Genomic DNA, 26,381 nt, shown 5'->3' with positions numbered 1-26,381 from the left:
TTGGCACTACCTGCACTTCCTCTGCCAAGAGACAACCACCCTGGAGCATACGCAGTCCTGGAGGCAGCCGGAGACCTGGCACCCTGCCCCCACATGGGCACAAGCTACCGCCGGCATCCCCGGCACCACCTGCTGCTGTCCCAGATCCCTTGCAGGCAGGCTGGGCTTCGTCCTGAGCCAGCAGTCGCTCTCATGGTTGAGCTGAGGGGGGGCCTGCCTGTCTCTGTCCTTGCCCTGCAGGGCCTCTGTGCCCGCTGTTACTACTGATCCCTGGCCCCAGAGATGGCAGGGCTGAGTGGAAAGGTGCCCAGAGGGCGGCAGTTTGGCAAATGCCTCCCCCTCCCCTCTGTGGGAGCGACCCCCAAAGAGAAACTCCCAGGCTGCTGTGCCAGTGTCCTGCGTTATACCCGGTCTGGCCATCTGCTCTGTGCCTGGGCAGAGCTGGGAGCTGGCCTCGTCAGACCCCCCACTCCCCAGGGGCAAGGGCACTGCCATGCACCTTGGCTCTCCCCGGCCTCCCTGGAGCTGTGGGTGCTCACGGCACTGCCTGGCTACCGGCCCCTTCTTCCTGCAGCTGGCCACAGCGACTACCCCTTCCGCCTCTTAAAGCCTGGGCCGCCAGCTCCAGCTGGGGTTGGACACAGCTGCCCCTGTGCTCCTCTGAGCCCCTCTCCCTGGGAACGGCCACCCTGGCCTCATGTAGAATCACGGGGGGGGATGCTGAGTGGCACTTGGCCCCAGCTGCCTGAGCAACTGCCACTGCCTCCCGCCCTGGGGGAAGGCTGGCAGGACATGCACCTTTCGCTGGTCCGGGCCCGGGGAACTCTCCACCTCTGGAGCAGGCGACCCTGGGTCCCCCTGGGAGCTGACCAGAACACAACGTGCATCCCTCCGGCTTGACTTGTGCTTGTCCCTGCTCGTTCCCCTGCCTGCTGGGATGGGGGAGAGCCCAGCCTTGCTGTACACCCAGCGTGGGCACTGGGAGAGCCCGGTCCGCACAAAGAACAGTATTAGCCTTGGTATCCCCTGCCCCATGGCCACTCACCTGTGCCCTCTAGCCCACTCCCCTGCAAGCAGCCCTCTGGGGCTCTGTGCAGGCACCACGTTGCCCTACTGCTGGCCGAGGGCATCTGCCCACTGGATGCCCCCCAGCAGCCCACACCCCTTGTCCACCCCTGCGTGGGGGGCAGGGCCCGCAGGGATTGGGTACCCCTCTGCTGTCTGTTCCCCTTGTGGCTGAATGTCTAAGTTATGGAGCTGCGGATCTGCAAGTTCTTATTTATACTAAAGAAACAATTTTCACACCCATGCCTCCACTCTGTCTGCGCCTCCAGTTGGGCTCTGCGCTGCCCATGGGGCGATGCCAGCATAGGGCAAAGACAGGGCTGCTCCTGCCAGCCGTAGCATGCGCAGCCCCAGCTCCTCTCTTGGTACCAAGGTGGGGAAGGCCGGTGCCATCTGACCACCTCGCTACTTATAATAATTCACTGTGTGTCTTTATAAGCCAGGTGCCAACCAGGCTCAGGGACCCTGTGTACCTGGCTCTGCCCAGACACACAGTGACCGATGTCAGGGCCCTGTAATGCCGCATGTGGCCCAGACACACAGTCACTGAGATTGGGGCCCCTCAGGCCAGGCGCGGCCAGACACGCAGTGACCGAGATCAGGGGGCCGGACGTGGCCCAGACACACAGTGACCAAGATCGGGGTCCCGTCGCACCGGGCGCTGCCCAGCATGAGAGCATCCCAATCCCAGAGCTCCGGCTGAGCAGGGGGCAGGGACTGGCCAGCCCATTGCACTGGGTTAGCTCCAGTTGCTGTGAAGTGGGGGGGCAGGCTGGGGGACAAGATTGGCGCCATTTCTAGCTGGGCAGCCAGCACGGGCATGAACAACTATTGTGCCCATGTGTGAAGTAGTCTGAGGGGGGCGACAGCGGGCTTAGCACCAGCTGAACTTAACTGGCTTTCAACCCCCTGCTGGCTGCAACCTGGCCAGGGCGACGGGGGGAGCTGAGCAGGGATGTGGGGTGGGGGTAGGAATCGAACCTGCCTCTGAGTTCCAGGCCAGGGTCTCCGCTGGGCTTTGGAATCGCAAAATGCATCTATGGGGTTTTTTCAAGTGGTAGGACAATGCCTAGGGATCTCTGCCCCAGCCACTGAGATGCAGCCACCTCTGGGGTGGAAGACGGCAGCTGCTGTGACAGTCACGAAACAACATGGCCTGCCAGGCCAGGATGAGCAGCGATAATGTCTGCGTGTGTTCAAAGCCATGGGGGCCGTGAGCGGAGCTGGAGTTCAGCCAGGCCTCAGGGTGAAACAGCTTAGTACAGGGGCAGCATGTGTCCTGGGCCCCCCCCCCCCCCCCAGTGCTGCCAGTGCCCCTCCCAACCTGGTGCCCCCTGCCAGCCCAGCCCAGCCGGTGCCCCTCACTCCTGACCTGCAGCCCCCTGCTAGCCCAGTTCTTCCCCAGCATCACCACCCTGCTCGTGTAGCCCTGCATGGGGCTGGCAGCGTGGTCCGTCCTGGCTAGGCTGCACTGCAGTGGCTGCTGCGGGGCCCGGCAGGGGCAGCTGCAGGGCACCCCTTGGCCCCCCCGGTCCCCACCCCAACCATGGAGCCTGACTGTGGTCTCGGTAGCCTGCGCCAGGCAGGGCAAGGGGTGATGTGACCGGAGCCTGTGCATGGTGGGTGGGTGGGTGTGCGTGCTGGGGGGGCGGGGGGGGGGGGGCTGCGTGCTGCGGGGGGAGGTGAGGGGGTGCCTGGTGGGTGAGTGGCAATTGCAGGTGCATGCGTTGAGTATCAAGGGTGGAGCATATTGGGGTGTCAGGGAGGGCTCAGTGTGTGCACCTGGGCCATTCGTGTCACTCAGCTCCTGGCTGGTGCCCGCTGCCCATGGGCCTGGCCCTGAGGCCTGTTGCCTGACCCACCCCTCAGCCCTCTGCCTTGCTCTGCGTGTGGGGCGGGAGGGGGCGGTGAGTGCCCCTTGCTGGCCTGTTCCCTGCCCCCAGGCCCAACCTCCACCAGGCCGCATTTGGCCTGCGGGTAAAGCCCCATCGTCCCCACTAGGGGTCGCTTGCTTGGGCAGCCTGCTGGGGCGTCAGCCCCTCTGAGCGGAACCCCCCCAGAGCTCGGCCCCAGTGGTGTTGGGGCCCCAGGGGCTAGGGCGGCAGCATAACATTCAGCCAGGAGGGGGCGCCCCTGGGCCAGCCAAAGGTCCAGTCGCCGAGCCCCCACAGTGACTGGCCAGTGGGGGCCATGTGGGGCCCGGCTCCCCAGCCTCTTGCCACATCCACCATGTGGGGGCGCCCCAGGCTCAGCTCCCCCCGTTGGTGCTGCGTTGGGCGGCGCTGATCCCCCCCCGCGGCCCCGCTCATACACGAGGCTGGCGCTGGGCTGCCCGCCCCTGGGCCTAATTCAGCTTTTTTATTTCCTCTCCACAGTTCAGACAAAGCCTCCAGGCCGGGTCCCTCATCCCACCTCCGACCCCCGGGCCCGGCTGGCACCGAGGGCCAATAAATACATGGGGGGGCAGCAGGTGGCTATAAATTAACCGGGTCAAAGTGCAAAACTGCAGGATTTCCCCCTCCCCCCCCCCCGGGCAAAGGGGCTTCACCCCCTAAGGGTCTCCGCCCCAGGTGTGCACTGGAGATGGGTGGTTGGATGGGAGAGCCGGTGGGCTGGGTGTGGGTCAACAGGGAATGGAAGATGCCAACACTAGAAATAAATTACTAGCTGGGGGTGTTGCGAGGGGGGGTCACTGGGGCCCCCCCATGGCGGAAGGTGGAACGGCAGGTGATGGGTGATTTTAGCAGCATAAATTCAGCCTTTAACAGCGGTGCCACCCCTGTGCCTGGGGCTGGCACCCGCTGAGGGTCCCTGGTGCTGCCTGGAGCCCTGCTGAACGGCGCCTGGGGCTGGCACTGCGGAGGGAGCAGGGCACCCTGGGCAGCAGCCCCCCGCCCCCCGTCGGCTGTCGCCACCTTGCGGCTCCCTTCGGGCAGGGAAGGGCATCTGTGGGCTCCCTCGGCTGCGTTTCTGCAGGTCCCAGCCGGCCCCTCCGCTGGGCCCCTTTCCCCATGGAGTGGGGCGGGTGGGGACAAGGCCCGTGCCAAGGACCCAGGATCACTGGGGCAAAGGGAGCTGGGAGCAGGGCCTTTGGAGAGGCAGGGTGCCAGGGCAGGGGGCACTAGGTAACACCAGGCTCCTGGGAGGCGGGTGTAGAGGGTTGCCAAGCCTGGCACCACCCCGTGGCATGACCATCACTTCACCCCCCAGGGACTGGGGCCCACTTCCAAAGTGACATGCCTCTTAGAACGACCTGGGGGCTAGTGGTTGGGGTGGGGGTGCTGGTAGCCAGGACTCCTGGGTTCTATCCCCAGCTCTGGGAGGGGAGTGGGGTGTAGTGGTTACAGCAGCGGGGCGCTGGGAGCCAGGACTCCTGGGTTCTATCCCCAGCTCTGGGAGGGGAGTGGGGTGTAGTGGTTACAGCAGCGGGGCGCTGGGAGCCAGGACTCCTGGGTTCTATCCCCAGCTCTGGGAGGGGAGTGGGGTGTAGTGGTTACAGCAGCGGGGCGCTGGGAGCCAGGAGTCCTGGGTTCTATCCCCAGCTCTGGGAGGGGAGTGGGGTGTAGTAGTTTAAAGAAGCAGGGGCTGGGAGCCAGGACGCCTGGGTTCAGTTGTCAGTTCTGCCCCTGACTCACTGTGTGCCCTTAGGTGACACTCTTCCTCTCGCTCTGCCTCAGTTTCCCCAGCTGCCAAACGGGGCCATGGGGTGGCTACGTGGGAAGGAGTGGAGCTGGGGCCGGGCAGGGCAGAGGCAGCCTGCCCCATGCAGAGGGAGCTGGCAGGGGTCCACGATGGGGAGGCCAGAGGGTTGGCGGGCAGGAGCAGATGCACCCAGCCAGCAGCCCAGGGCCAGGGCAGGCCCAGGAGGGGACTGGAGAGATGGTCCCCTGACGGCGGGAGGGGCCCGAGCCACACAGCCTGGCTCCGGGTGGTAAGGGGCCCGTGGGCCTGGAGTGCTGTCACCCAGGCGTCCCCAGCTCTGGTCCTGGCTGGGCCCGGGGTGTGAGGCCTCCTGGGGAGGAGGGCTGACGGGCACCCTCGCGGTGCTGGCCAGGCGGTGACAGGGATGGCGGGCGGGGGCAGCGGGGCGAGCGCCCAGCCTCGCCCAGGACGGCTCGCCCGGGTCCTGGCCAGGCACCACCAGCCTAAAGCCGCCGGTACAAAGGAGCAGGTATCCCGCCTTGGTGATGCAGGGCCTAGGTACCTGTGAGGAAAACGCACCGTCAGCAAGGGCACCCCCAGCAGGCAGAGGGGGCTCAGGGGCTGGGTGCTGCTCAGCAGCTGCCCCCCCCCCCCCGGCTCATTTTTCCCATTCCCCACTCTCCTGAGCCAGCTGGTCCCTGCCATGGGTCCAGATCAGAGCCAGCGCCCCTAGAGGGGAAAGGCCTCATGTCCCATTCCTTGCCCCCCTCACTATGGGGCCAGATGGGAGCTGGTGCCCCGTAGACGGGCCCTCGCCTGCCCCCCACAATGTGACATGTTCACTATAAACACCCGCCCCACGGAGGCCGAGCAGGGCTGTTGGCAGATGCCTGGTGGGAGGCCTGGGGGGTCCCAGGCGGGAGGGTCACACTGGGGGGGGCTGGAGCTGATGGGGAAGAAGCCCCCAGCTCTGAGGCTGGCTGCAGGGGGAGCTGGTGGCCAGCTGTTTGCTGAACCCCATAGCCTTGGGCGCCAGGTCTTTCCCCTGTTCCGGCTGGGACGGGGGGTGGGGGTGGGGGCACAGTTGTAGGTGCTGGCAGACCGGGAGCCATGACCCTCCTGCTGGGCGAGGACTGACCTCCCCCGCCCCATGTGACATGGGGCACCAGGGGCACCTCTCTCGGGGCGGGGTGAGTCTCAGTTTCTCCCCCACCCTCCCTCCAGCTGCAGTCTTCAGGACGCATGTGTCCCATCGCCCACCCCAGTTCTGTCCCTTCGTGGGGGCTCTCCAGCCCTGAGGAGTGGGGGGGGGCTCTTTGTCTGCCCCCCCCCCCAGCTGTGTGTCTCCACAGGTCCTCCTCAGGGAGGAGAGGTGGTGAGAGGGACAGGGGCGGGGACAGGACCAACCCTCACGCAAGGGCCATCTCGGTGCTGTCCAGCAGGGGGCGCTGGCAGGGCCCAGCGGGGTGACACACAGGGTTAGTTGGGGGGGGGGCAGGAAAGCACCTTAAGCAAAAGGTTAAGCAGGTGGGGACCTGGGGGGCAAGCGGAGGTCAGATTGTCACGGTTGACAAGTTGACTTGAATCATAGAATCACAGAATATCAGGGTTGGAAGGGACCTCAGGAGGTATCTAGTCCAACCGCCTGCTCAAAGCAGGACCAATCCCCAATTTTTGCCCCAGATCCCTAAATGGCCCCCTCAAGGATTGAACACACAACCCTGGGTTTAGCAGGCCAATGTTCAAACCACTGAACTATCCCTCCACAAACCCCAGCCTGAGCCCCAAAGGTGGAGCCGGGCAGGGCGGGCACAGAGCTGGGCAGTGGGCACAGAGAGCGAGGCACAGAGCCAGGCAGCAGGGACAGAGATGGGCACAGAGCCAGGCATGGGGCATATATCTGGGCACAGAACTGGGCAGGAGGCACAGATAGTTGGGCACAGGGCAGGGTGGGTGAGGAGCCGGGCAGGGAGCAGAGCGGGGGGTAGGGCAGGTGAGGAGCCAGGCAGGTGAGAAGCCGGGCGGGTGGCAGGGCAGGTAAGGAGCCAGGCAGGGGGGTAGGGTGGGGAGCAGGGCAGGTGAGGAGCCAGGCGGGGAGCAGGGCAGGTGGCAGGGCAGGTGAGGAGCCGGGCGAGGGGGCAGGGCAGGTGAGGAGCCAGGCGGGGGGCCAGGACGGGTGGCAGGGCAGGTGAGGAGCCAGGCGGGGGGCAGGACGGATAGCAGGGCAGGTGAGGAGTCAGGCTGGTGAGGAGCCAGGCGGGGGCCGGGCGGGTGAAGAACTGGGCCGGGGGCCGGGCGGGTGAGGAGCCGGGCGGGGGCCGGGCGGGTGAAGAGCTGGGCCGGGGGCCGGGCGGGTGAGGAGCCGGGCGGGTGAAGAGCTGGGCCGGGGGCTGGGCGGGTGAGGAGCCGGGCGGGTGAAGAGCTGGGCCGGGGGCCGGGCGGGTGAGGAGCCGGGCGGGGGCCGGGCGGGTGAAGAGCTGGGCCGGGGGCCGGGCGGGTGAGGAGCCGGGCGGGTGAAGAGCTGGGCCGGGGGCCGGGCGGGTGAGGAGCCGGGCGGGTGAAGAGCTGGGCCGGGGGCCGGGCGGGTGAGGAGCCGGGCGGGGGCCGGGCGGGTGAAGAGCTGGGCCGGGGGCCGGGTGGGTGAGGAGCCAGGCGGGTGAAGAGCTGGGCCGGGGGCCGGGCGGGTGAGGAGCCGGGCGGGTGAAGAGCTGGGCCGGGGGCCGGGCGGGTGAGGAGCCGGGCGGGGGCCGGGCGGGTGAAGAGCTGGGCCGGGGGCCGGGCGGGTGAGGAGCCGGGCGGGTGAAGAGCTGGGCCGGGGGCCGGGCGGGTGAGGAGCCGGGCGGGTGAAGAGCTGGGCCGGGGGCCGGGCGGGTGAGGAGCCGGGCGGGTGAAGAGCTGGGCCGGGGGCCTGGCGGGTGAGGAGCCGGGCGGGGGCCGGGCGGGTGAAGAGCTGGGCCGGGGGCCGGGCGGGTGAGGAGCCGGGCGGGTGAAGAGCTGGGCCGGGGGCCTGGCGGGTGAGGAGCCGGGCGGGGGCCGGGCGGGTGAAGAGCTGGGCCGGGGGCCGGGCGGGTGAGGAGCCGGGCGGGTGAAGAGCTGGGCCGGGGGCCTGGCGGGTGAGGAGCCGGGCGGGTGAGGAGCCGGGCGGGTGAAGAGCTGGGCCGGGGGCCGGGCGGGTGAGGAGCCAGGCGCGTGAGCAGCAGGGGCCGACGTACCCTAGAAAAGAGCAGCAAGTGGCGGTACAGAGGTACCACAAGCGGGTATTCACAGAGTCGCGCTGCCATGGTGCCGCCTTGCTGGAAAGAGAAAGCAGAGATGCCCCGATCAGCGGAGTCGGCCAGGGGGGCGACACTGGGGCTGGACCCAGGCCAAACCTCCTCCCAGACCTGCCCCAGCAGGGGGAAGGGGACCGGACTCTGCTCTCCACCCCAGCCCTGGCACAAGCGGGCAAAGCCCCCCCTTGGCTCCCCGGCCACGCCCCTGCACATCCAGGCTCCCCGAGCTGCCCACAGCCGTGACCTATGCTCCACCCCCCCACCCCCTGGGTGTGGGGCCCTGAGTGTCACAGTTGGGTTGTAGCCTGGTGACCAGCCCCGGTGCTGAGCCCCAGGCAAGCCCCACTCCAGACGGTGCCCCCAGGCCAGGCTTACATCAGTGGGGTGCTCCGTGCGGCACGGCCAGGGGGCACCGCAGCCGGGGGGCCGCCCCACAGCAGCTGCAAGGAAAAGAGAGAGGTGGGACCGTGCGCGGCCCGAGGAGGCCAGCCATGCAGGAGTCACCGCCCCACAATCCCAGGGCAGACGGGCCCCCACCACCCAGCCATGCAGCGGTGACCCCCTCCACCTGCAGGGCAGACGGGCCCCCACCACCCAGCCATGCAGCGGTGACCCCCTCCACCTGCAGGGCAGATGGGCCCCCACCACCCAGCCATGCAGCGGTGACCCCCTCCACCTGCAGGGCAGACGGGCCCCCACCACCCAGCCATGCAGAGCCACGGCCCTTGCTGAGCTTTGTGGGCACCAGAGTGCCCGCCCCAGCCATGCACAGACCCCTGTCTCACAGGCAGGCTCAGCCCTAGGTGAACCGATGCCCCCACCCGCGCGGGCAGCAGGGGGCAGCACATCAGCTCCCCAACAGGTCGATCTGGCCAGGCACGGGGGCTGGGTGCGTGTATCCTGCCCCACGCGGGGCTGTGCCCAGGGCTCTCGGGCCGATTCCCGGCTCACACTCACCGCTGCAGGGGGCAAAGCCCAGGCTAGCGCCGGGACAGCCGGACGTCACCAACCCGGAACGGTCCCTGCCCCCCATCCCACCCAGTTAATTACAGTCCTGCCCATCTCTGGTCCCTTGCATCAGCCTCGAAACCCCCAGCCCCCCCAACCTCCTGGAGGTCAGGCTGCTTACAGGGGGACCCCCAGCCAGCACGGAGATGTGGCCGCCTCTGAGGAGGGACATGGCAGCTGTTTAACAGCCACACGAGGCGGGCACAGGGGGCCTGCCACAGGCCAATTTCCCCAGCACAGGGCTGGGGCAGGGGAGGGGAATCGAGGGGAAAGCGGGGGGGCTGGGGGAGGAGAAAGAGGAGGGTGCAGAGAGGGGAGCGAAGGGGAACGGGGTGCAGAGCAAAGGGCGTGACACAGGGGTGGAGAGGGAGAGGCCCTGGGGGGAGGGGGGAAAAGGGTCCAAGGGGACAGGCCTGGGGCAGGGCAGGGGGGCAGGCGGCGAGTCAGTGGGGGCAAGGGGGGTAGGGGGCCCGGGGAGGGCAGGGGGGCACTTGCCTTCCTCCCCGGGTGGTTTCATCCCCTCGATTTGTGCCTCCAATCGCTTGATTTGAGCTTCCAGTTCCAAGTTGCGGCTCTCGGCCTCCTGCAGGCGGCTGGGGGGGTTGGGGGCACGTCAGGGCAGCCGAGTCCCAGAACCAGCAAATCCCCCCCACCCCCGCCCATACAGGCCCCTTGACAAGGGCACCGCTATCTGGCAGGGGGCAGTGCCACTCCTCGGGGGGGGCAGCATTGGAAACCCACCCCCCAGGCAGTTTCAGGCCTCTGACCGCCCTGCCCATGCCCCCAGCTCTCCCCAGGGGTCCCTGCCCCCCACTGCGCATGCCCCCAGCTCCCCCTGGGGTCCCTGCCCCTCACCTGGCGAAGGTCTGGTTGGCCACCTTGACCATGCTGAGCTCCTGGCGCAGCCCTTCCCGCGTGTGCAGCTCCGACTCGAAGGCCGCCTGCAGCTCCAGGAAGGCGGCGAGATCCAGCTTCTGCCCGTCGGGCGCCTTGCAGGCCTGGCCGGGGGAGGGCGCCCGTGAGGGGGGCGAGGCTGGCTAGCAGGGGGCTGTGGGTCGGGAGTGAGGGGCACCCACCGGGCTGAGGGGAGCCCAGGGCTGGGCCAATGCCCCGGCTCTCCCCTGGGGTCCCCCCCGCCACTGCCCATGCCCCTGGTTCCCCCCAGGGGTCCTTGCCCTCCCCCCACACGGCCCATTGCATTTTTTAAAAAAGAGTCCTCATGATTTTTAAGCAAATCTCGTGATTTCGGGGGGGGTGGCAACACTGAGAAGTTAAGGATTATCATTTAGCATTTACATTACAATAGGTTTTGGGCCGGGGGCGGGGGGAACAGGACTGGGACCTTGTCTTGATCTTACAAATCAAGATACATGGGACGTAGACTGGATGGGGAGAAGTCTATGTAACTCATGTAGCCATTGATACACGTGTGGCCTCAAATATTACCAACCCCCCCCCAAAAAAAAACAAGCATCTCCCCAACAGACCCACAGTCTGGAAAGCATTCGTCCCTCATACTGTTGAAAAGACTGACAGCAGAAAGAAGGATCCCAGCTTCTTAAACAATCTTCTAGCACAGGGGTTCTCAAACTGGGGGTCGGGACCCCTCAGGGGGTCACGAGGTTATTACATGGCGGGGGGTCACGAGCTGTCAGCCTCCACCCCAAACCCCGTTTTGCTTCCAGCATTTACAATAGTGTTCAACATACTGTAAAACTTATAAGGGGGGTGACACACAAGAGCCTTGCTGTGTGAAAGGACTCGCCAGTACAAAAGTTTGAGACCCACTGCTCTAGGAAGACAAAGAATCTCTCATCTAGAGACTCACAGAACGCTCCCAAGAAATTGTAACCAAAGCACCCGCCAGAGATTTCAGATTTTTCAACTAAACCTGCTTTAAAGAACCCTCGTCCCAGCAAAACTCTTCCTGTTTTTCTGACCAGAAGATTCTCTCTAGACAGAGTCACTACAATATAATGTTGATGCATGAGGTGGGTGGAGCAACCTCCTAGCCCAACCCCCGGTCCAAGACCCAATTTAACACACAGTCCTAGTACAGGACTGATCTGAGATTACACTGATAAAACCAGAAATGATGCTTGACCTCAGAGAACGGAGAAACAATGGTGAGACTCTGTGACGCGCGCCCACCCCCGCACCCCATGCTCTCTACCTCACCGTGACCAGCTCCCAGCCCCGCAACAAACACCATTGCTAGGTGACTCCACGTGAGGTCACTCCCCCGACATGACTCCAGGGGCAGGATTCAAAGCGAGAACCCTGAACACACAATTCTGTTCAAAGACAGACAAGTCTTGCAGCTGCCTTCCTCTGGCTGGGTTCCCTGTATGCTCCTAATTTGCATAAGCCCGCCCACTGCCCTGTGACTAGCAATCTCTCACTGTTCACGCTTACAGCAAACCAGGGCAAAGAAAGCCCATGCCAGCGTATACCGCAGCCCCATGCTCTTTTCTGCTCCTTCCCACAGAACCAGCACCGGGTTGCCAAAGGGGCCCAGCCCAGCCCAGCCTGCTCTCAGGGCGGTGGGCGGGGCTGGGGGCCGGGAGCACCCCACGACCCCAGCCCTGACTCCTGCACCGGTGCACACCGTCATCCCCCCAGCCCTCTGCCCTCCCTGACTCCTGCAACCCCCCCACCCCACCTGCACCCCTCGCACCAAATGGGAGCTGCCCCAGGTAAGCTCTCCACACCCCAACCTCCTGCCCCAGCCCTGAGCCCCTTCCCGCACCCTAACTCCTGGTCAGACCCTGTACCCCAACCCCCAGCCTGCTCCTGCACCCTAACTCCCTCCCAGACCCTGCACCCCCAGCCCTGAGCCCCCTCCCACACCCTAACTTCCTCCCAGACCCTGCACCCCAACCCCCAGCCTGCTCCTGCACCCTAACTCCCTCCCAGACCCTGCACCCCAATGTTTTCTTAAGGGTTCTTATCCAAAGTGCTTTAAACTAGTTAGCTAATGGTACAAACAATATTTGGAAAGATCATTAAGTGGTTCACCGAGACCCCCAGCGATTTTCAAGAGGTCTGTGGAGAAATAAATTAGACTAGAAAAACTGTCAACTTTACTTTCATTTACTTGATATTACTTATAGGAGGAAGAGGAGGAGGAGGAGGAAGGGAAAAGGGGAGCCGATAAGAGAGAATGTTTTTTTCTTGGCTGGCCCCCAAAATGAAGCTGAGCACAGGGACCCACTAACTCTGAATCTGCCGCTGGGGGGGACTAGCAGAGCTGGGGGGAGACCAGGGCTGGGCTAGGAGGGGGCTGTGGGTTGGGACCCCACAGCAGGGAGTCGATTGCGCCCCCCAAGTGCAGCCACTTACCAGGTCTTCAGGGGGCAGGTTGGGGGGCTGCTCCTGCGGGGGGCGGCCCCGGTCGCACTCCAGCTCCATGGCGATTTCCCGGCCCCTGTCCCCCGGCTCATTCTGTCTGAGAGGAGGGAGAATCTCACGGCCCCGCCTGGAGCCCCAGAGCCAGCCCCCAACCCCGCTGTGCCCCCTACAGCTGGCCCCAGCCCCCACAGCACCCCCTCAGGGCTGGCCCCAGCCCCCAACCCCACTGTGCCCCCCACAGCCGGCCCCAGCCCCCAACCCTACTTCGCCCCCCCTACAGTTGGACTCCCAGCTCCCCCCAGCCCTGCCAGAGCCGGCCCCAGCCCCCAAACCCAATGCGCCCCCCCCATGGCCAGCACCCCAGTACCCCCAGCTCTGCAAGGGCAGCTCCATCCCCCTCCCCCATGCCTCCCAACTTCCCCCAGCCCTGCCAGGGTCACCCCCAGCCCCCAACCCCACGTGCTCCCCCACAGGTGGCCCCTTCCCCCCCGCGCCTACCCAGTCCTGCCAGGCCAGCCCCAGGCTCCCACACCACCCGACCCAGCCTCCTGTGCCCCACCCCAACCCTATCAGGGTTTCCTGCACCCCCACACCCTGACAAGCAAACACATGCTCTGCCCACCCCCAGCCCCCACCAAGGCTCCCCCCACCACCAGGCCTCAGTCCCCGGGGGAGGCCCCATCACACCCCCAGGCCCCGCCGCACCCCCTAGAGGGGACAGCCCCCATGTCCCCCTCTCCCATACCCCAAGCACCCCCTTACTTGAGGCTGGTGCTGGTGTAGGAGAAGCCCACGAAGGGCAGGTGCACGCCCAGCGGGGAGCTCTCCAGCACGTCTGACAGTGTCTCCTGGGGGCGACACCAAGGGGGGCCCTGAACTGGGGGGGCCGTGGCTCCGTACCCACCCCCGCCAGGGCCTGCCCCATGTGCCCCCCCACAGCTCCAAACTCTGTTGGCAGACATGGCCCTGCCTTCCATGCCCTCTGCCGGCGCTGGGCCAGTTGCTTTAGCCATGCAAGCAAAAGCCAGACACGTGTGCAGGTGATTCCCGGCTCCATGTGGACACGCAAGAGGTGGGCGGGCGTATGTTTGAGGGGCAGGCAGGGGATGACTGGGGGGCTGGCGGGCAGTAGGTGGGAGGGGCGCGTGGGACGTGGGAGGGGTGGTGGATGGGGGCCTGGTGGGCTGGAGGGGCGATGGGGGCGATAAGTGGGGACTGGGGTGACAGGGGTGGATGGGGGGTAGGTGAGGGCTGGCGGACAGGGGGGCTGGTGGGTGGTAGGTGGGGGCAGGGGGTGGATGGAGGCAGTGGTGGGGGCTGGGGGGCACAGGGTGGATGGCGGGCAGTAGCTGGGGGGTTGGCGGGCAGATAGGGAAACTCTATGCTGGCTCAGTTGGGAAAGGGGTGGGGGGGTCTGGGAGTTCATGTTATTTTGCCCCTTGGGGCAGGCAGCGAGGGCAGATCTCAGCCTGCAGCAGGGCAGGGGACCCCCCTTCCCAGGGGGCAGCCAGGGTCTCCTGGGCCCGGTCCTCTGGCGCTCGGCCCCTGAGCACCAAGGAGAGAACGAACCGCCCTGGGAGCCCCGCCCCCGCCCCACACCGGGGTCGGAGCGGGCGACTTTCCCACCCGCTTGGCACGGCCGCAAACGACACACGAGCCGGGGCAGGTTGCCCCTCCCTGTGCGCAGGTGGGAATGGGGGGGCTCAGTTTATGGTGGCAGCTGCCCCCAGACCCTGGCCTCAGCTGCTGCAGCCTCAGGGCTGCTCTAACTCATGCTCTGCACACCCTGTGCCACCCCCAACCTCCCATCCGTCCTCTATGGGCCCTGGGGGGCAGGGAATAGCCACAGCGCAGGGCGCCCTGGCCACACCCCAGGGGCTGGGAGCAGGACCTTTACGCCAGCTCCATGCTAGCCAGTGGCGGGGATACTCAAGGGGCGCTTCCCCCCACTTTAGGGCCATTCTGCAGTGCCAGGGGGCCTGAGCGATGCCAGGCCGAGGGCGCTGCACCAGCCCGCGGGCACGTCCCACCATTGCCCGCCCTGACCAGGTGGCCCGGCCAGGGGGCATGCGGAGACAGCCCCCCAGTGACAGTGGGGGCAGCCCAAGGTGAGAGGGGGGACGCAGTGGCAGAGGGGCGGCAGCCATGCGGGGCGCGGATGGGGGGTGGGGGGCTGAGAAATGAAAGGTCACGTACCCCGCCCCCGCTCACCATGTCCGTCAGGCAGTCGTCCACCACGTCGAAGTTGGAGGTGTCGGTGGCGTTGGCGAACTCGGGGGCGAAGGGCGGGGTGAATGCCCGCAGCCCCTCCCAGTCCACGCCGGCGAAGAAGGGATGCTCCCGGAAGTCCCGCACCCCGTTCCGGCCCAGCCGCGTCTCCCGGGGGCAGAGCAGCCCTTGAATCAGGGCCCGGGCGTCGTCCGGCACATCCGGCGCCGAGAGCGGGAAGCGAAAGTGCTCCTGAAAGGCAGGAGGTGGGGGGCTCAGGGGCGCGGGGTGGGGGCACATCGGGGGTGCTGGGCGTGGAGATGGGGGACAGGATGGGTGGGTGGAGATGGGGAGAAATGGGGGTGCAAAGCACTGGGCAGTGAAGAGGGGCAGAGCACTGGGAGATGGGGGGCAGGGTGCTGGGGCAGAGATGGGGGGGCGGGGAGCTGGGGTGGAGCTGGGGCAGAGATGCGGGGCAGGGCACTGGGTTAGAGATGGGAGCAGGGCTGGGGTGGAGATGGGGGGCAGGGCACTGGGGCAGAGATGGGGGCAGGGCGTTGGGGTAGAGATGGGGGCAGAGATGGGCAGAGCACTGGGTTGGAGATGGGGCCAGGGCACTGGGGTAGAGATGGGGGTCTGGGCTGGGGCAGAGATGGGGGCAGGGCACTCAGGTGGAGATGCGGGGCAGGACACTGGGGCAGAGATAGGGGCAGGGCACTCAGGTGGAGATGCGGGGCAGGGCACTAGAGTTGAGATGGGGGCAGGGCTGGGGCAGAGATGGGGGGCAGGGCGTTGGGTCAGAGATGGGCGGCAGGGTTCTGTGGGGAGGCGAGGGGATGCCTGGCAGTGGGTGAGGACTCCTAGGGTTCCAGGTACTGGTGCTGCCTCCCCGCCCCACTGCCCCCCCACCTTGAAGTGGATGATCTTGCCGTAGGTCTCAACGATGGAGTCGGCGAAGAAGGGCGTGTGCCCGAAGAACATCTCATAGGCGAAGACACCCAGGGACCACCAGTCGCACTCGGTGCCGTACGAGTGGCTCCCGTCCTCCACGGCCTGCAGGATCTCAGGGGACAGGTAATCAGGGGTCCCCACTGCCACCGACGAGCAGATCTGTCGGGGTGGGGGGAAGAGGATTCAGCAGGTGGGGGGCACCAGTTTGGACCCTCCTCTTGTTTTCGGTGCCGCAAGGCCCATGGCATGCAGGGTCCCTTAGCCCACCGCACACCGTGTGCTCCCTGCATAGAGAGGCAGAGCCCTTTCTGCTGACTCACCCGGACTCCCGGACCAGCTGTGTCCTAACTGCTCAGTCCAGGAGCATGGCAGGGTGAAGCAGCGTGAACTAGAAGCAGGGAGTGAGGACAGGGAGTCCCCCCACCCCAGCCGTGGCAGAGAGGTGTTTGCCAGTCGGCAGATCTCCGGCTGGAAGCTACGTCATTTGCCCCGGCGCTGTCGCCCGACGCGACCAGCTTTGTGGGGGGCGGGGGGCACTGCACTCACCGTGCCGTCCTCCCGGAGCTTGAGGCAGGAGCCGAAGTCCCCCAGGCGGATGTGCCCGCAGCGGTCGAGCAGGATGTTGTCGGGTTTGATGTCTCTGGAGGGGGGGGGTGGGCGCAGACAGAAAGAGGGTGTTGGAGGGGGAGTTAGGGAGTCTCCCCGTCACTCCCAAGTGACATTCGCTTCCCCCAGCCCTGAGCCCTGGCAGCTTTGGGACAGCACAGCAGTTTGAGACAGGAAGTGGAGGACCATGCCCACTCCTCGCGAGAAGCCATCGGGGACCCAGGCTGCCACATAGCCGGGACGCCGGGAGAACGTTCCAGCTTCTGCCCACAGGACCCCGGGCTCGTGAATACTCCCGACGGCACGTTCAGCAGTTCGGCGCCCCCTGGTGCCAGGCTGGGGCACCACTGACCGAGGGGAGCGCGCCCCCTCTGTGGCTTCACCCCGCTCCCTGCGGAACGGCGCCCCCTGGTGCCAGGCTGGGGCACCACTGACCGAGGGGAGCGCGCCCCCTCTGTGGCTTCACCCCGCTCCCTGCGGCACGGCGCCCCCTGGTGCCAGGCTGGGGCACCACTGACCGAGGGGAGCGCGCCCCCTCTGTGGCTTCACCCCGCTCCCTGTGGAACGGCGCCCCCTGGTGCCAGGCTGGGGCACCACTGACCGAGGGGAGCGCGCCCCCTCTGTGGCTTCACCCCGCTCCCTGCGGCACGGCGCCCCCTGGTGCCAGGCTGGGGCATCACTGACCGAGGGGAGCGCGCCCCCTCTGTGGCTTCACCCCGCTCCCTGTGGCACGGCGCCCCCTAGTGCCAGGCTGGCGAGAGCACCACCTCACTCCGCTCCCCTCCCCGCGGGTTCTGCCTGGAGGTTTCCCATCCCAGGCCAGGCCCATGTGCCAAGGTCCCTGCAGGACGCCAGGAGCCCAGATGCTCCCCTTCAACCAGCACTAACGCAGGGTCCTCCCCAAACCCGGGCCCCGGGTCTCCCTCCCCGGCCACCTCCAGGCACTGGCCTAGGATCTGCCTGCCTGTCTGTCCGTCCACCCCGTCCGTCTGCCCATCCATCGTGCTAGCTGGGAGCTCTCTGGCCCCTTCCCATCTCGCCAGCGCGCCTCCCCCGATTCTCACCCTCCCCCACTCCTCGGGGGCCTTCCCGGGCCCTCTCCCAGGGCCCTGAACCTTCCCAGGCCTCGGTGGCTCATGTGATTTGGAGCCGGGCCCAGCTGAGATGAGTCTGAATCTAGGACAGTGTTTATGGCTGGAGGCAGAGCCAGCATCACAGGCTGGGGGGGCAGGGGACAGGGGTTGTTGCCAAAGCCAAGAAATCCGACCTCGTTTGGTACCCTGGGACGCTGGCTGGCTGGCCGGGGCCCTGTGCACCCCACAGGGGAACGAGAGAGCTCCCACGTGCTCCGGCCCCGGGGGCTGCAGGTTGGGGAGCAAAGGCCTGATCTGATGCTCTCTCCCGACAATTAGCAGCCCCCAGGATAAGGGCCAAGGGGTATCTGGCTGGAGAAAGGGATCTGGAGAGACAGAGGGTGTCTGGCTGGAGAAGGGAGGCCTGGGGAGGGAGGGAGTAAATGGTTAGTGAAGGGGGGCCAGGGGCAGCAGGAGGTGTCTGGCTGGAGAAGGGGGACTGGGCGTGGCTGGGGGTGTCTGTCTGGAGAAGGGGGCTGGGGGCTGGAGGGAGTGTCTGGCTGGAGAAGGGGGCTGGGGGCTGGAGGGGGTGTCTGGCTGGAGAAGGGGGCAGGGGGAGGCAGGGGGTGTCTGGCTGGAGAAGGGGAGGTGGGGGAGGCAGGGGGTGTCTGGCTAGAGAAGGGCGGGAGGCAGGGGGTGTCTGGCTGGAGAAGGGGGACTGGGGGAGGCAGGAGGTATCTGGCTAGAGAAGGGGGGGAGGCAGGGGGTGTCTGGCTGGAGAAGGGGGACTGGGGGAGGCAGGAGGTATCTGGCTGGAGAAGGGGGCCAGGACTCTGTCTGCCTGAAGCTCTAGGCGCTCTGCTGCCCTCCCCCCAGTGCAGGCTGCCCCCTCTGCTCGCAGTGCCCCGCCTTGCCCCCCGGGGGCACCTACCTGTGCACGTAGCCCAGGCGGTGGATGGAGTCGATGGCCATCACCATCTCGGCCAGGTAAAAGCGGGCCATGTCCAGGGGGATGCGGTCCCCGAATTTGCTCAGCAGCGTCAGGAGGTCACCCCCCACGTAGTACTCCATCACCAGGTACTGCGGGAGCAGAGACGAGGTGTGACAGCTCTCCCGACAGGCCACCTTCGAGGGCAGCCCACCACGGGGGGGCAGAGCAGCAGGGGAGAGACTGTGCTGGCAGCGTGGGGGGCTCCAGCCCTTGGCATGACCAGCACCCGCTGTGTTAGCTACACTAGACCCCCCGCCCCTCCCAGAGCTGGGGATAGAACCCAGGAGTCCTGGTTCCCAACGCCCCCCCCTCTAACCACTAGACCCGACAGCCCTCTCTGAGCTGGGGATAGAACCCAGGAGTCCGGGCTCCCAGCCCCCCTGCCCCAGACCCCTCAGGGTGCTCTAATCTCAGAGCTGGTGGCAGGAGGTCCAGGAGATGTCTCATTCATAACATCCCATGTCAGGACATGGGGTCTCCACTCTGTCCCCTATAGACATGCCAGGCTATAGGGTCTATAGGGCCCAGAGTGGCTAGCCCTCAGTGTGTGTCCCCTATCGAAATCTCAGGCTATAGTGTCCAGAATGGCCCTTTCCCTATGTGTACCCCCCATAGAGATCACAGGTGAGGTTTCTATATGGTCTGGAGTGGCTGTTCCCAAGTGTGGTCCCTATGGAGACCCCAGGCTGTCCGATCTATAGGGTTTGGAGTGGCCCATCCCTAGGCAGATGGTCTGTGAATGGGGCAGGGCGGGAAGTGCTGGCAGAAGTGCCCTGCCCTCCCCTGGGTGTGCCTCCTGACCCCCCATGTGCCTCCTGTACCCCCTGTGTGTGCCCTGGCCCCCCGTGTGCCCCATGCCCCCCACCCGCAATGCCCAGCACCGACTGCTCACCAGATAGTTCTCGTCCTGGAAGGCGAAGTGCAGCTGGGTGATCCAGCGCTTGTCTCCGTTCACCAGCACGTCCCGCTCCTCGCGGAAACAGGACACCTGCCCCCACAGGAGAGATGCTGAGCCTGGCTTGGGGAGGCCACCTGGGCCCGGGGGACCGGGGGTGAGAGGGGCCAGCCAGGCTGGGCGAGGGTCTGGGCCCCACAACAGGGCCCCCAGCTCCTTGGGACCCCACAGCGCAGCTAGGGGCAGCTGGACAGAGGTAACGGAGATGGGGAGATGGGCCCAGGGCCCTGCCACGGGCAGGGGGAGGGCAGTTGAAGAGACGGGACAATGCCATGGGGAGGCGTGTGCAGAGAGAGGCTTGGGCCAGGGGGGTGGGTAGATCGGATGCGGACACAGGGCTCTGATGGGGCAGGACTCAGAGAGTCTGGCCTGGAGAGCCCGAGCCCAGAAGGGACCATTGTGACCCCATCTCATCTGACCCCCTGGATACTCCAGGCCACAGATCTGCCCCCACTGTAATTCCCAGGGCAGGTTGTTTACAAAAACCCCCAGTCTTGACTGAAATGTGGCCAGTGCTGGAGAAGCCCCTCGGGAAGCTGTTCCCAGGGTTAATGACTCTCCCTCTTAAAAATTGATCCCATATTTCCAGCGTGAATTTCTCTGCCTTCAACTCCCAGCCCCCTGATCGTGTGAGACCTGCCTCTGCTAGGCTGGAGAGCCAGGGTTCAATATTCGTTCCCCACGTCGGCTCCGATGGACAGGACTAAAGTCTCCCCTTAACCGTCTCTTTGTTAAGCTAAATACATTGAGCTCCTGGCGTCTCTCGCTGCAAGGCAGGTTTCCTAACCCTTCGATCCGTCTCGTGGCTCTTCTCCGAGCCCTCTGCAATTTGTCAGCATCTCTCTCGAGCTGTGGGCCCCAGAACTGGTCCCAGGATCCCAGCAGCGGTCGCACCAGGGCCACACACAGAGTAAAGTCACCTCTCTGCTCCTGCTCAAGATTGCCCTGGTCAGGCTGCTGGGATACAAGGGCAATGCTGGAGGGGGCAGAGCAGAGCGGATGGGGCAATTCAGGGGCTCTTACCCTGCAGGCGCAGACACAGGGCAGGCCCCGGGGGTGGAGGGCAGAGGATCTGGGACATAGTGGGGGTGGGGGTTATTGCTTGGGGGCAGACAGATGAAGACACTGTCCAGAAGGAATTAGCAATATGGCATGCCATGGGTGGGGGATGACCACTGGGCCATGCCATCATGGGGGCAGGAATGGGGGTGGGTGGCTGAGCCATGCCATGGGGGGCAGGTGGGGGCACCCTTCCAGCCCAGGGTGGCCACGGATGGGCACCGGGGAGAGGCACTGGAAAGGGGGCATCCGAACCTTCAGGGAAGCCCGAGGCCCGTTTGGGATCAGCCCCCGGCACCCAGCGCCCCCCACGTGACTCACGCCTCCGACTCACCTCGCCCCGCTTCAGCATGTCCCACTTGTTCATGATCTTCATGGCGTACACCTGCGACGTCCTCTTCATCTTCACCACCGCCACCTGTCGGGGGGAGGGACATGGCCCATGGCTGGCACAGAGACACCCCAGCGGGAGGGGGCAGACTGGCTGTCTCCGTGCAGCTCCCAGCGGGAACAGTGCCCACCCCAGCAGCAGCATCCACAGCCTGGGGTGGTCACAGGGCCCCTCCAGGAATCCAGGGTAGGGCTGGGGTGCAGTGGGGTGTGGGAAGCAGGGGTGGGGGGCTGCAGTGCCATCTCCCTGGGGGCAGGGAGCGAGCAGGGCAGAACCTGCCAGCTGCAGGGGGAAGGTTATGAAGTGGGTCACTGGTGGGAAATGGGGCTCCCCCTTACCAGTCGGCCAGAGTGGCACTGACCACTCCACGCTGCCCAAGCTGTAGGGCAGAGACTTGACACCGCTGGTTCTGCAGCACTTGGTCCCTCTCCAACCCAGCAAACCTGGGGATTGAACCCGTACCCTTAGCGGGAAGGACAGGCTGTGACGCCCTGGCTGGGAGACCTTCCTCCCTGAATTGGGCAGGCTAGAGAGAACATACGAGTGGCCGGACTGGGGCAGGCCAATGGGCCAGCTAGCCCAGTATCCGGACCCTGAAAGTGGCCACTGCCAGATGCCAGGGAATGACCAGAACAGGGCAATTACCAAGTGATCCATCCCCTGTCATCCAGTCCCAGCACCCAGCAGTCAGAGGCTTAGGGACACCTGGAGCCTGGGGCTGCGCCCCTGACCGTCTTGGCTAACTGAGGGGCCTATCCTCCAGGAACTGATGGGCTTATCCTCTCATTCTTTTCTGAACCCACTTGTACTTCTGACTGTCACAGCATCCCCCAGCCGTGAGTTCCACAGGTTGACTGGGCGTTGAGTGAATGCGTCCTTCCTTTTGTGTGCTACTGACAGTTAGAGCTGGACAAACTTTTCCACCCCGAACCGGGTTTTTCTGTGAAAAATGCAGATTGGCCACCCCAGGACACACTGTGCATTTCAAGTGGGGGGGGGGTGCGGGGGAGGGAGGAAATCAAAAGGTTTCGTTCCACCATTTCCAAAACCAAGCGTTGCCCTTGGAAGCGACTTTACATTCTCAACTGGCCTTTTCTTTCATTTCAGGTTTTAAACGTCAGAAAAGCTCCGAACAAAACAAAACATTTTCTTTGGCCCAGAACGGGAGGGGAGGGCTGGGGGGGGGGGGGTTGGTGGTTTTTTTTTTAAACTTTGCAAGTTGCCAGAACAAAACCAAAAAAACCAAATTTGCCTTTTCGGCTCGACACAAACCCATTTTGCCTGGATCCCTTGGGCTCGCCAGCGACTGGTCAGCACCAGCTCTCCTGCGGCTCCCGGGGGCTGGCAGCAGGGGAGCCCGGGGCCTGGGCTGTGTTGGCTCAGCCGGACACCCGGCAGCTGCGCCCCCCTGTCCCCCATGCACAAGGCCAGGGCTGGGATCCCCGTTCGACCCCGATGAGGCGTTACCCGGCTGCCTGGCGGCCCTGCGGCCCTGCCAGCTGCTGGCCCGGCTTCCCGGCACGCGGCCCCGTCTCACCTCGCTGAATGCGCCGCGCCCGATCACCTTCAGGATCTCAAAGTCATCTCTCTGCAGCTGCAGCTCCTTGATCCGGGCGGTCACTGGCTCGGCTGCAGGGGCACCGGAGGGACACGGGTCAGTAAAGCTGGGGGGGGGGTCACACTCCAGTTGACCCCTTGTGCTTTCCTCAGCACTGCCTTCCATCGGCCCCATGCGCCCCCCTCGCCCGCCCCCCACAGCCCTCGGTCCTGCACCTCTCCATCGCCCCCACAGCTGGCCCTGTGCACCCCCCTTGCCCACCCCCCACAGCCATCAGTTCTGCACCACCCCATTCCCCCTCCCCCCCAGCCAGCCCTGGGCACCCCCCTCCACAGCCCTCGGTTCTGCACCTCCCCATCCCCCGCACAGCCAGCCCTGTGCACCCCCCTCGCCCGCCCCCCCACAGCCATCAGTCCTGCACCTCCCCATCCCCCCCTCCAGCCAACCCTGTGCAGCCCCCTCACCCGCCCCCCATAGCCATCGGTTCTGCACCTCTCCATCCCCCCACAGCCCCCATTCCCCCCACAGCCAGCCCTGTGGGGGAGGGTAGAATGGGGCCCTGGCACTCACAGGGATCCCCCATCCATGCACACCCCTTCTGGGCCTGGTCCCCCCTGAGATTCCCCTCTCAGGCCCCTCAGTCTCCGGGGGCTGATTGCTTGGTCCTGAATGCAGGCCAGGCTCGGGTGCTGGGGGCCAAGGTCTAGCTCACGCGCCTCTCTCAGCACCAGCCCCAGCCTGCTCAACACCCGCCTGCAGCCTGCCGGCATCGAGTGCTTTCATTTCTCCTGGGTCTCCAGCCTTGCCAGAGCCCCAAGCGCGCCGGACAAATTCAACCGCAATGCAGCCACCTCTGGGGCGGGGCGCAGCAGCTATGCCAAACGCTCACGAGGCGTGACAGAGAAGCCGGCGCAACCCCGAGAACGTGTCCAGTCACAGCAAAAAAAAAAAAAAAGGTGGGTTTCTTGGCCCGGCTACCTAGCCAAGCAAGGGTCGTTTTTACCTGGCCGGCATGGACGGAAAGCAGCCCTGTCCCTTCCGGCCAGAAGGGCCTCTGCTGGCTGCCTCCAGGGAAAAGCCACAGCCCGGGTCCATCCCAGCACGAGTTGGACAGGCCACCAGGGCTCTGCGTGCGCACGGGGGTGAAATCCGGGCTGCCGGGGCAGCGCCAGGGGCCACGGTGCCATCTAGGTGCAGTGCAGACAGCCCCCGAGGCCCACAGTGCACCGGCTGCTGGTCCAAGGCCCTAGCCGGCGTTTCCGATCCACACCCCCCTTCCACGGGCGTTCTGCTGGGGGAGTGCTTCCCTGTCATTTTTCACTGGGGTCAGGGACAGCACCAGGGGCCTGGGGATCCTGCAGCCAGGAACAGCGTGCGGTTTCACCCCACGTTCGCTAACACCTGGTAAGACCCGAGTGTGGACAAGGCAGTTTGGTTCGCACCCGTTAGCCAGCTGCGGGAAACACAAAGGGGTCTGTCTACACTGCAGTGGCAGCCCTGGGCTCGTGGAACTGGAGTGAGCAGCCATCGGGTTTGTTACCCTAGGGCTTGAGCGTCAACACCCGTTGGTAACTTCTTGTTAGGAAGTGTTGAACCCGGGGCCCAACCTGGGGCTGCAGCATCTACACTGCCCCACCGAAACCCGAGCCCCACCACAGCTATCCCAGACTTCCTAGCGTCCTCCCAAAATGGGGCCGCTCTAGCCCTTTGTGGTGCAGAGTAGAAAAACTTGACTGCCCAGAGTCAGTCGGCCCAGGGGATTGTGGGATACTTTTGGTGGACTCCCAGAACACAAGTCCAGGGGGGCCGAGTCTACACTGCGGAGCAACACGACTTGAACCCTGGGTCCTGGCTTGACTCAGGCTTGGACACTCTGCCCTGTAGGGTCGTGGGAGGCTAGGTCCAAGTCCTGCGTTAGCACAGTCGGTGTGTAGATAGAAGGTGGTTTAGTTTGGAGCCTGAGTTCGAATCCTGGGCTCACGGGGCAGTGTAGCCCTACCCTGGGAGTGGGGCCTGGAGCAGCTAACGCGTGGGAAAATTACAAGCTGCCCTTATCCGTGCAGAGACTTTACCACGTGTTCCAAAAAGCCCTTTGTCCCTAGTGTGGACGCAGCGCTGGAAACGGTGCTGAACTGGGGGCAGTAATAACACCAGATCAACCTGGGGCTCTATGGACTCCAGTATCCTGCCTCCGGCCACACCGGATCAACCCAGGGCTCCATCTCAGCCAATATCCCGCCTCCGGCCACACCGGATCTACCCAGGGCTCCGTCTCGGCCGGTATCCCACCTCCGGCCACACCGGATCAACCTGGGGCTCCATCTCGGCCAATATCCCACCTCTGGCCACACCGGATCAACCCGGGGCTCTGTCTCGGCCAATATCCTGCCTCCGGCCACACCGGATCTACCCAGGGCTCCGTCTCAGCCGATATCCCAACTCCGGCCACACCGGATCAACCCGGGGCTCCGTCTTGGCCAATATCCCGCCTCTGGCCACACCGGGTCAACCCGGGGCTCCGTCTTGGCCAATATCCCGCCTCCGGCCACACCGGATCTACTCAGGGCTCTGTCTCGGCCAATATCCCGCCTCCGGCCACACCAGATCAACCCAGGGCTCCGTCTCGGCCAATATCCCGCCTCCGGCCACACCGGATCTACCCAGGGCTCTGTCTCAGCCAATATCCCACCTCTGGCCACACCGGATCAACCCAGGGCTCCGTCTCAGCCGATATCCCAACTCCGGCCACACCGGATCAACCCGGGGCTCCGTCTCGGCCAATATCCCGCCTCCGGACACACCGGATCAACCCGGGGCTCCATGGACTCCAGTATCCCACCTCCAGCAGCGGCCATAGGAAGGTCTCATACATGCATTCCCTTCCCAGCTGTGCGGTGCTATTCCATGGGAGCAGTGGCCTTCCTGACCCTGCCGGTGAGCAGTTCTCAGCTGAAGCACGAGGATGGGGAGCCCTGGTGCTTTTATCCCAGCCGAGCCGCTGGAGTCAGTCTACCCGCACCTGCTGCTGGCCTCGACCCTGCTGCCCCAGAGCAGGGCTGCAAGGGGGTCCCGGGGGATCCACACCGAGGCATACACCAGCCACCCCAGCTCTCCGGATCTCTGCTTCCCATGTCCGCCCTGGGGCCCCTCCCTGCCAGCCCAGGACGGACAACCTCTGTGTTGTCCCATCATGTCTTGCACGTAGCTTCGCAGGGTGCGATCGGGGCGGGAGCCATCCGGAAGGTGGAACCTCTCCTTCCACAGCACTGATCCAACAGCCCCATCGTGTGGCTGGGCTCACCATCTTCTGGATGGAAAACTGGAGCCCCTGACTGCCCCCGGCCCCTAAAGATCCCGGGACATTTCCAACAGGATAACAATAGTCCTGGCCAAAATCTATCATCTCCTTAAACTTCTGCTGTGTGTTAGCTAGGCCCCCTCCACTTCTGTGCTGCATCGTCGACAGACAGCTCTTTAAACAGCTGCCGCGTCCCACACCAGAGGTGGCTGCCTTTTGGTGGTGGGGCAAAGGGAATCGAGGTGAGAAAAGATTATTAGGAAGCACAAGCTTTTGGCCCATATTCTCAAAAAAGCCTGTAAGCAGAGGGGTCAGATCTGTCTGCTCGTTGAAGAGGAGATGGTGAGTTACGCTCCGTCAGTACGAGGAGAGGGCACCACTCCTGGAGAGGAAAGCAAGCAGCCACCTCGCACACAAAGTCCCTTGCCTACCATCACTAGGACTTCTGAAGCTGAGCTGGGACCAGACCTCCCACCCCCGGGCTCATAGCCATGGGCATTAGCTCCTTGGTCTCTCACTGTCAGGCAGGTTTTCTAATGCTTTGATCGTTCTCGTGGCTCTTCCCTGACCCTTTGGCAATTTATCAGCATCCTTGAATTGTGGGCCCCAGAGCTGGACCCCGGATCGCAGCAGCGGTCGCACCCAGGCCCAATCCAGAGGGAAAATCACCTCTCTGCTCCTCCGCAAGACGCCCCTGTGGGTGCATTCGCCTGTTCGGCCCCAGCGTCGCACTGGGAGCTCGTGTTCTGCTGATCATTCCCCGTGACCCCCAAATCTTTTCAGAGTCGCTGCTTCCCATGAGAGCCCCCATCCTGTGAGCACGACCCCCATTCTTTGTTCCCAGACATTTAGCCGTGTTAAAACGCTCTGTGTCCATGATCGGTCCCCTTCCTTCCGAGCTGCTGGAAGCTTCCCCATCTCCGCCAGTCTCTCAAGGCGCCTGTCGCTGCAGC

At 65.1% G+C, this 26,381-nt stretch overlaps 1 protein-coding gene across 4 annotated transcripts in view; it reads right to left on the bottom strand.

The window, feature by feature from the left end:
* Window positions 1-3,408: 3,408 nt before the first annotated feature.
* DMPK (DM1 protein kinase) overlaps window positions 3,409-26,381 on the bottom strand; it is a 31,435-nt gene continuing 8,462 nt past the window's right edge. The window contains exons 2-15 of one of the 4 annotated variants that reach the window (XM_073321380.2): window positions 22,110-22,201; window positions 20,516-20,599; window positions 19,060-19,155; window positions 18,108-18,256; window positions 16,044-16,137; window positions 15,456-15,656; window positions 14,535-14,798; window positions 13,101-13,186; window positions 12,330-12,435; window positions 9,843-9,985; window positions 9,483-9,580; window positions 8,355-8,419; window positions 7,920-7,996; window positions 3,409-5,269 (exon numbers count right to left, since the gene is read on the bottom strand). In XM_073321380.2, the coding sequence (XP_073177481.1) occupies window positions 4,636-5,269; window positions 7,920-7,996; window positions 8,355-8,419; window positions 9,483-9,580; window positions 9,843-9,985; window positions 12,330-12,435; window positions 13,101-13,186; window positions 14,535-14,798; window positions 15,456-15,656; window positions 16,044-16,137; window positions 18,108-18,256; window positions 19,060-19,155; window positions 20,516-20,599; window positions 22,110-22,201 (2,189 nt within the window). In that variant the 3' untranslated portion in view covers window positions 3,409-4,635. Of the gene's footprint in view, window positions 5,270-7,919; window positions 8,001-8,354; window positions 8,420-9,482; window positions 9,581-9,842; window positions 9,986-12,329; window positions 12,436-13,100; window positions 13,187-14,534; window positions 14,799-15,455; window positions 15,657-16,043; window positions 16,138-18,107; window positions 18,257-19,059; window positions 19,156-20,515; window positions 20,600-22,109; window positions 22,202-26,381 lie in introns of all 4 variants that reach the window. The other 3 variants (XM_073321381.2, XM_073321382.2, XM_073321385.2) reach the window with 3 other exon arrangements.

Source organism: Lepidochelys kempii, chromosome 23 (genome assembly GCF_965140285.1).
Source record: "Lepidochelys kempii isolate rLepKem1 chromosome 23, rLepKem1.hap1, whole genome shotgun sequence".
Classification (NCBI taxonomy): domain Eukaryota; kingdom Metazoa; phylum Chordata; order Testudines; family Cheloniidae; genus Lepidochelys; species Lepidochelys kempii.
Note: the sequence above shows the minus strand (reverse complement) of the source record. Positions and strands in the feature narration are given on the sequence as shown.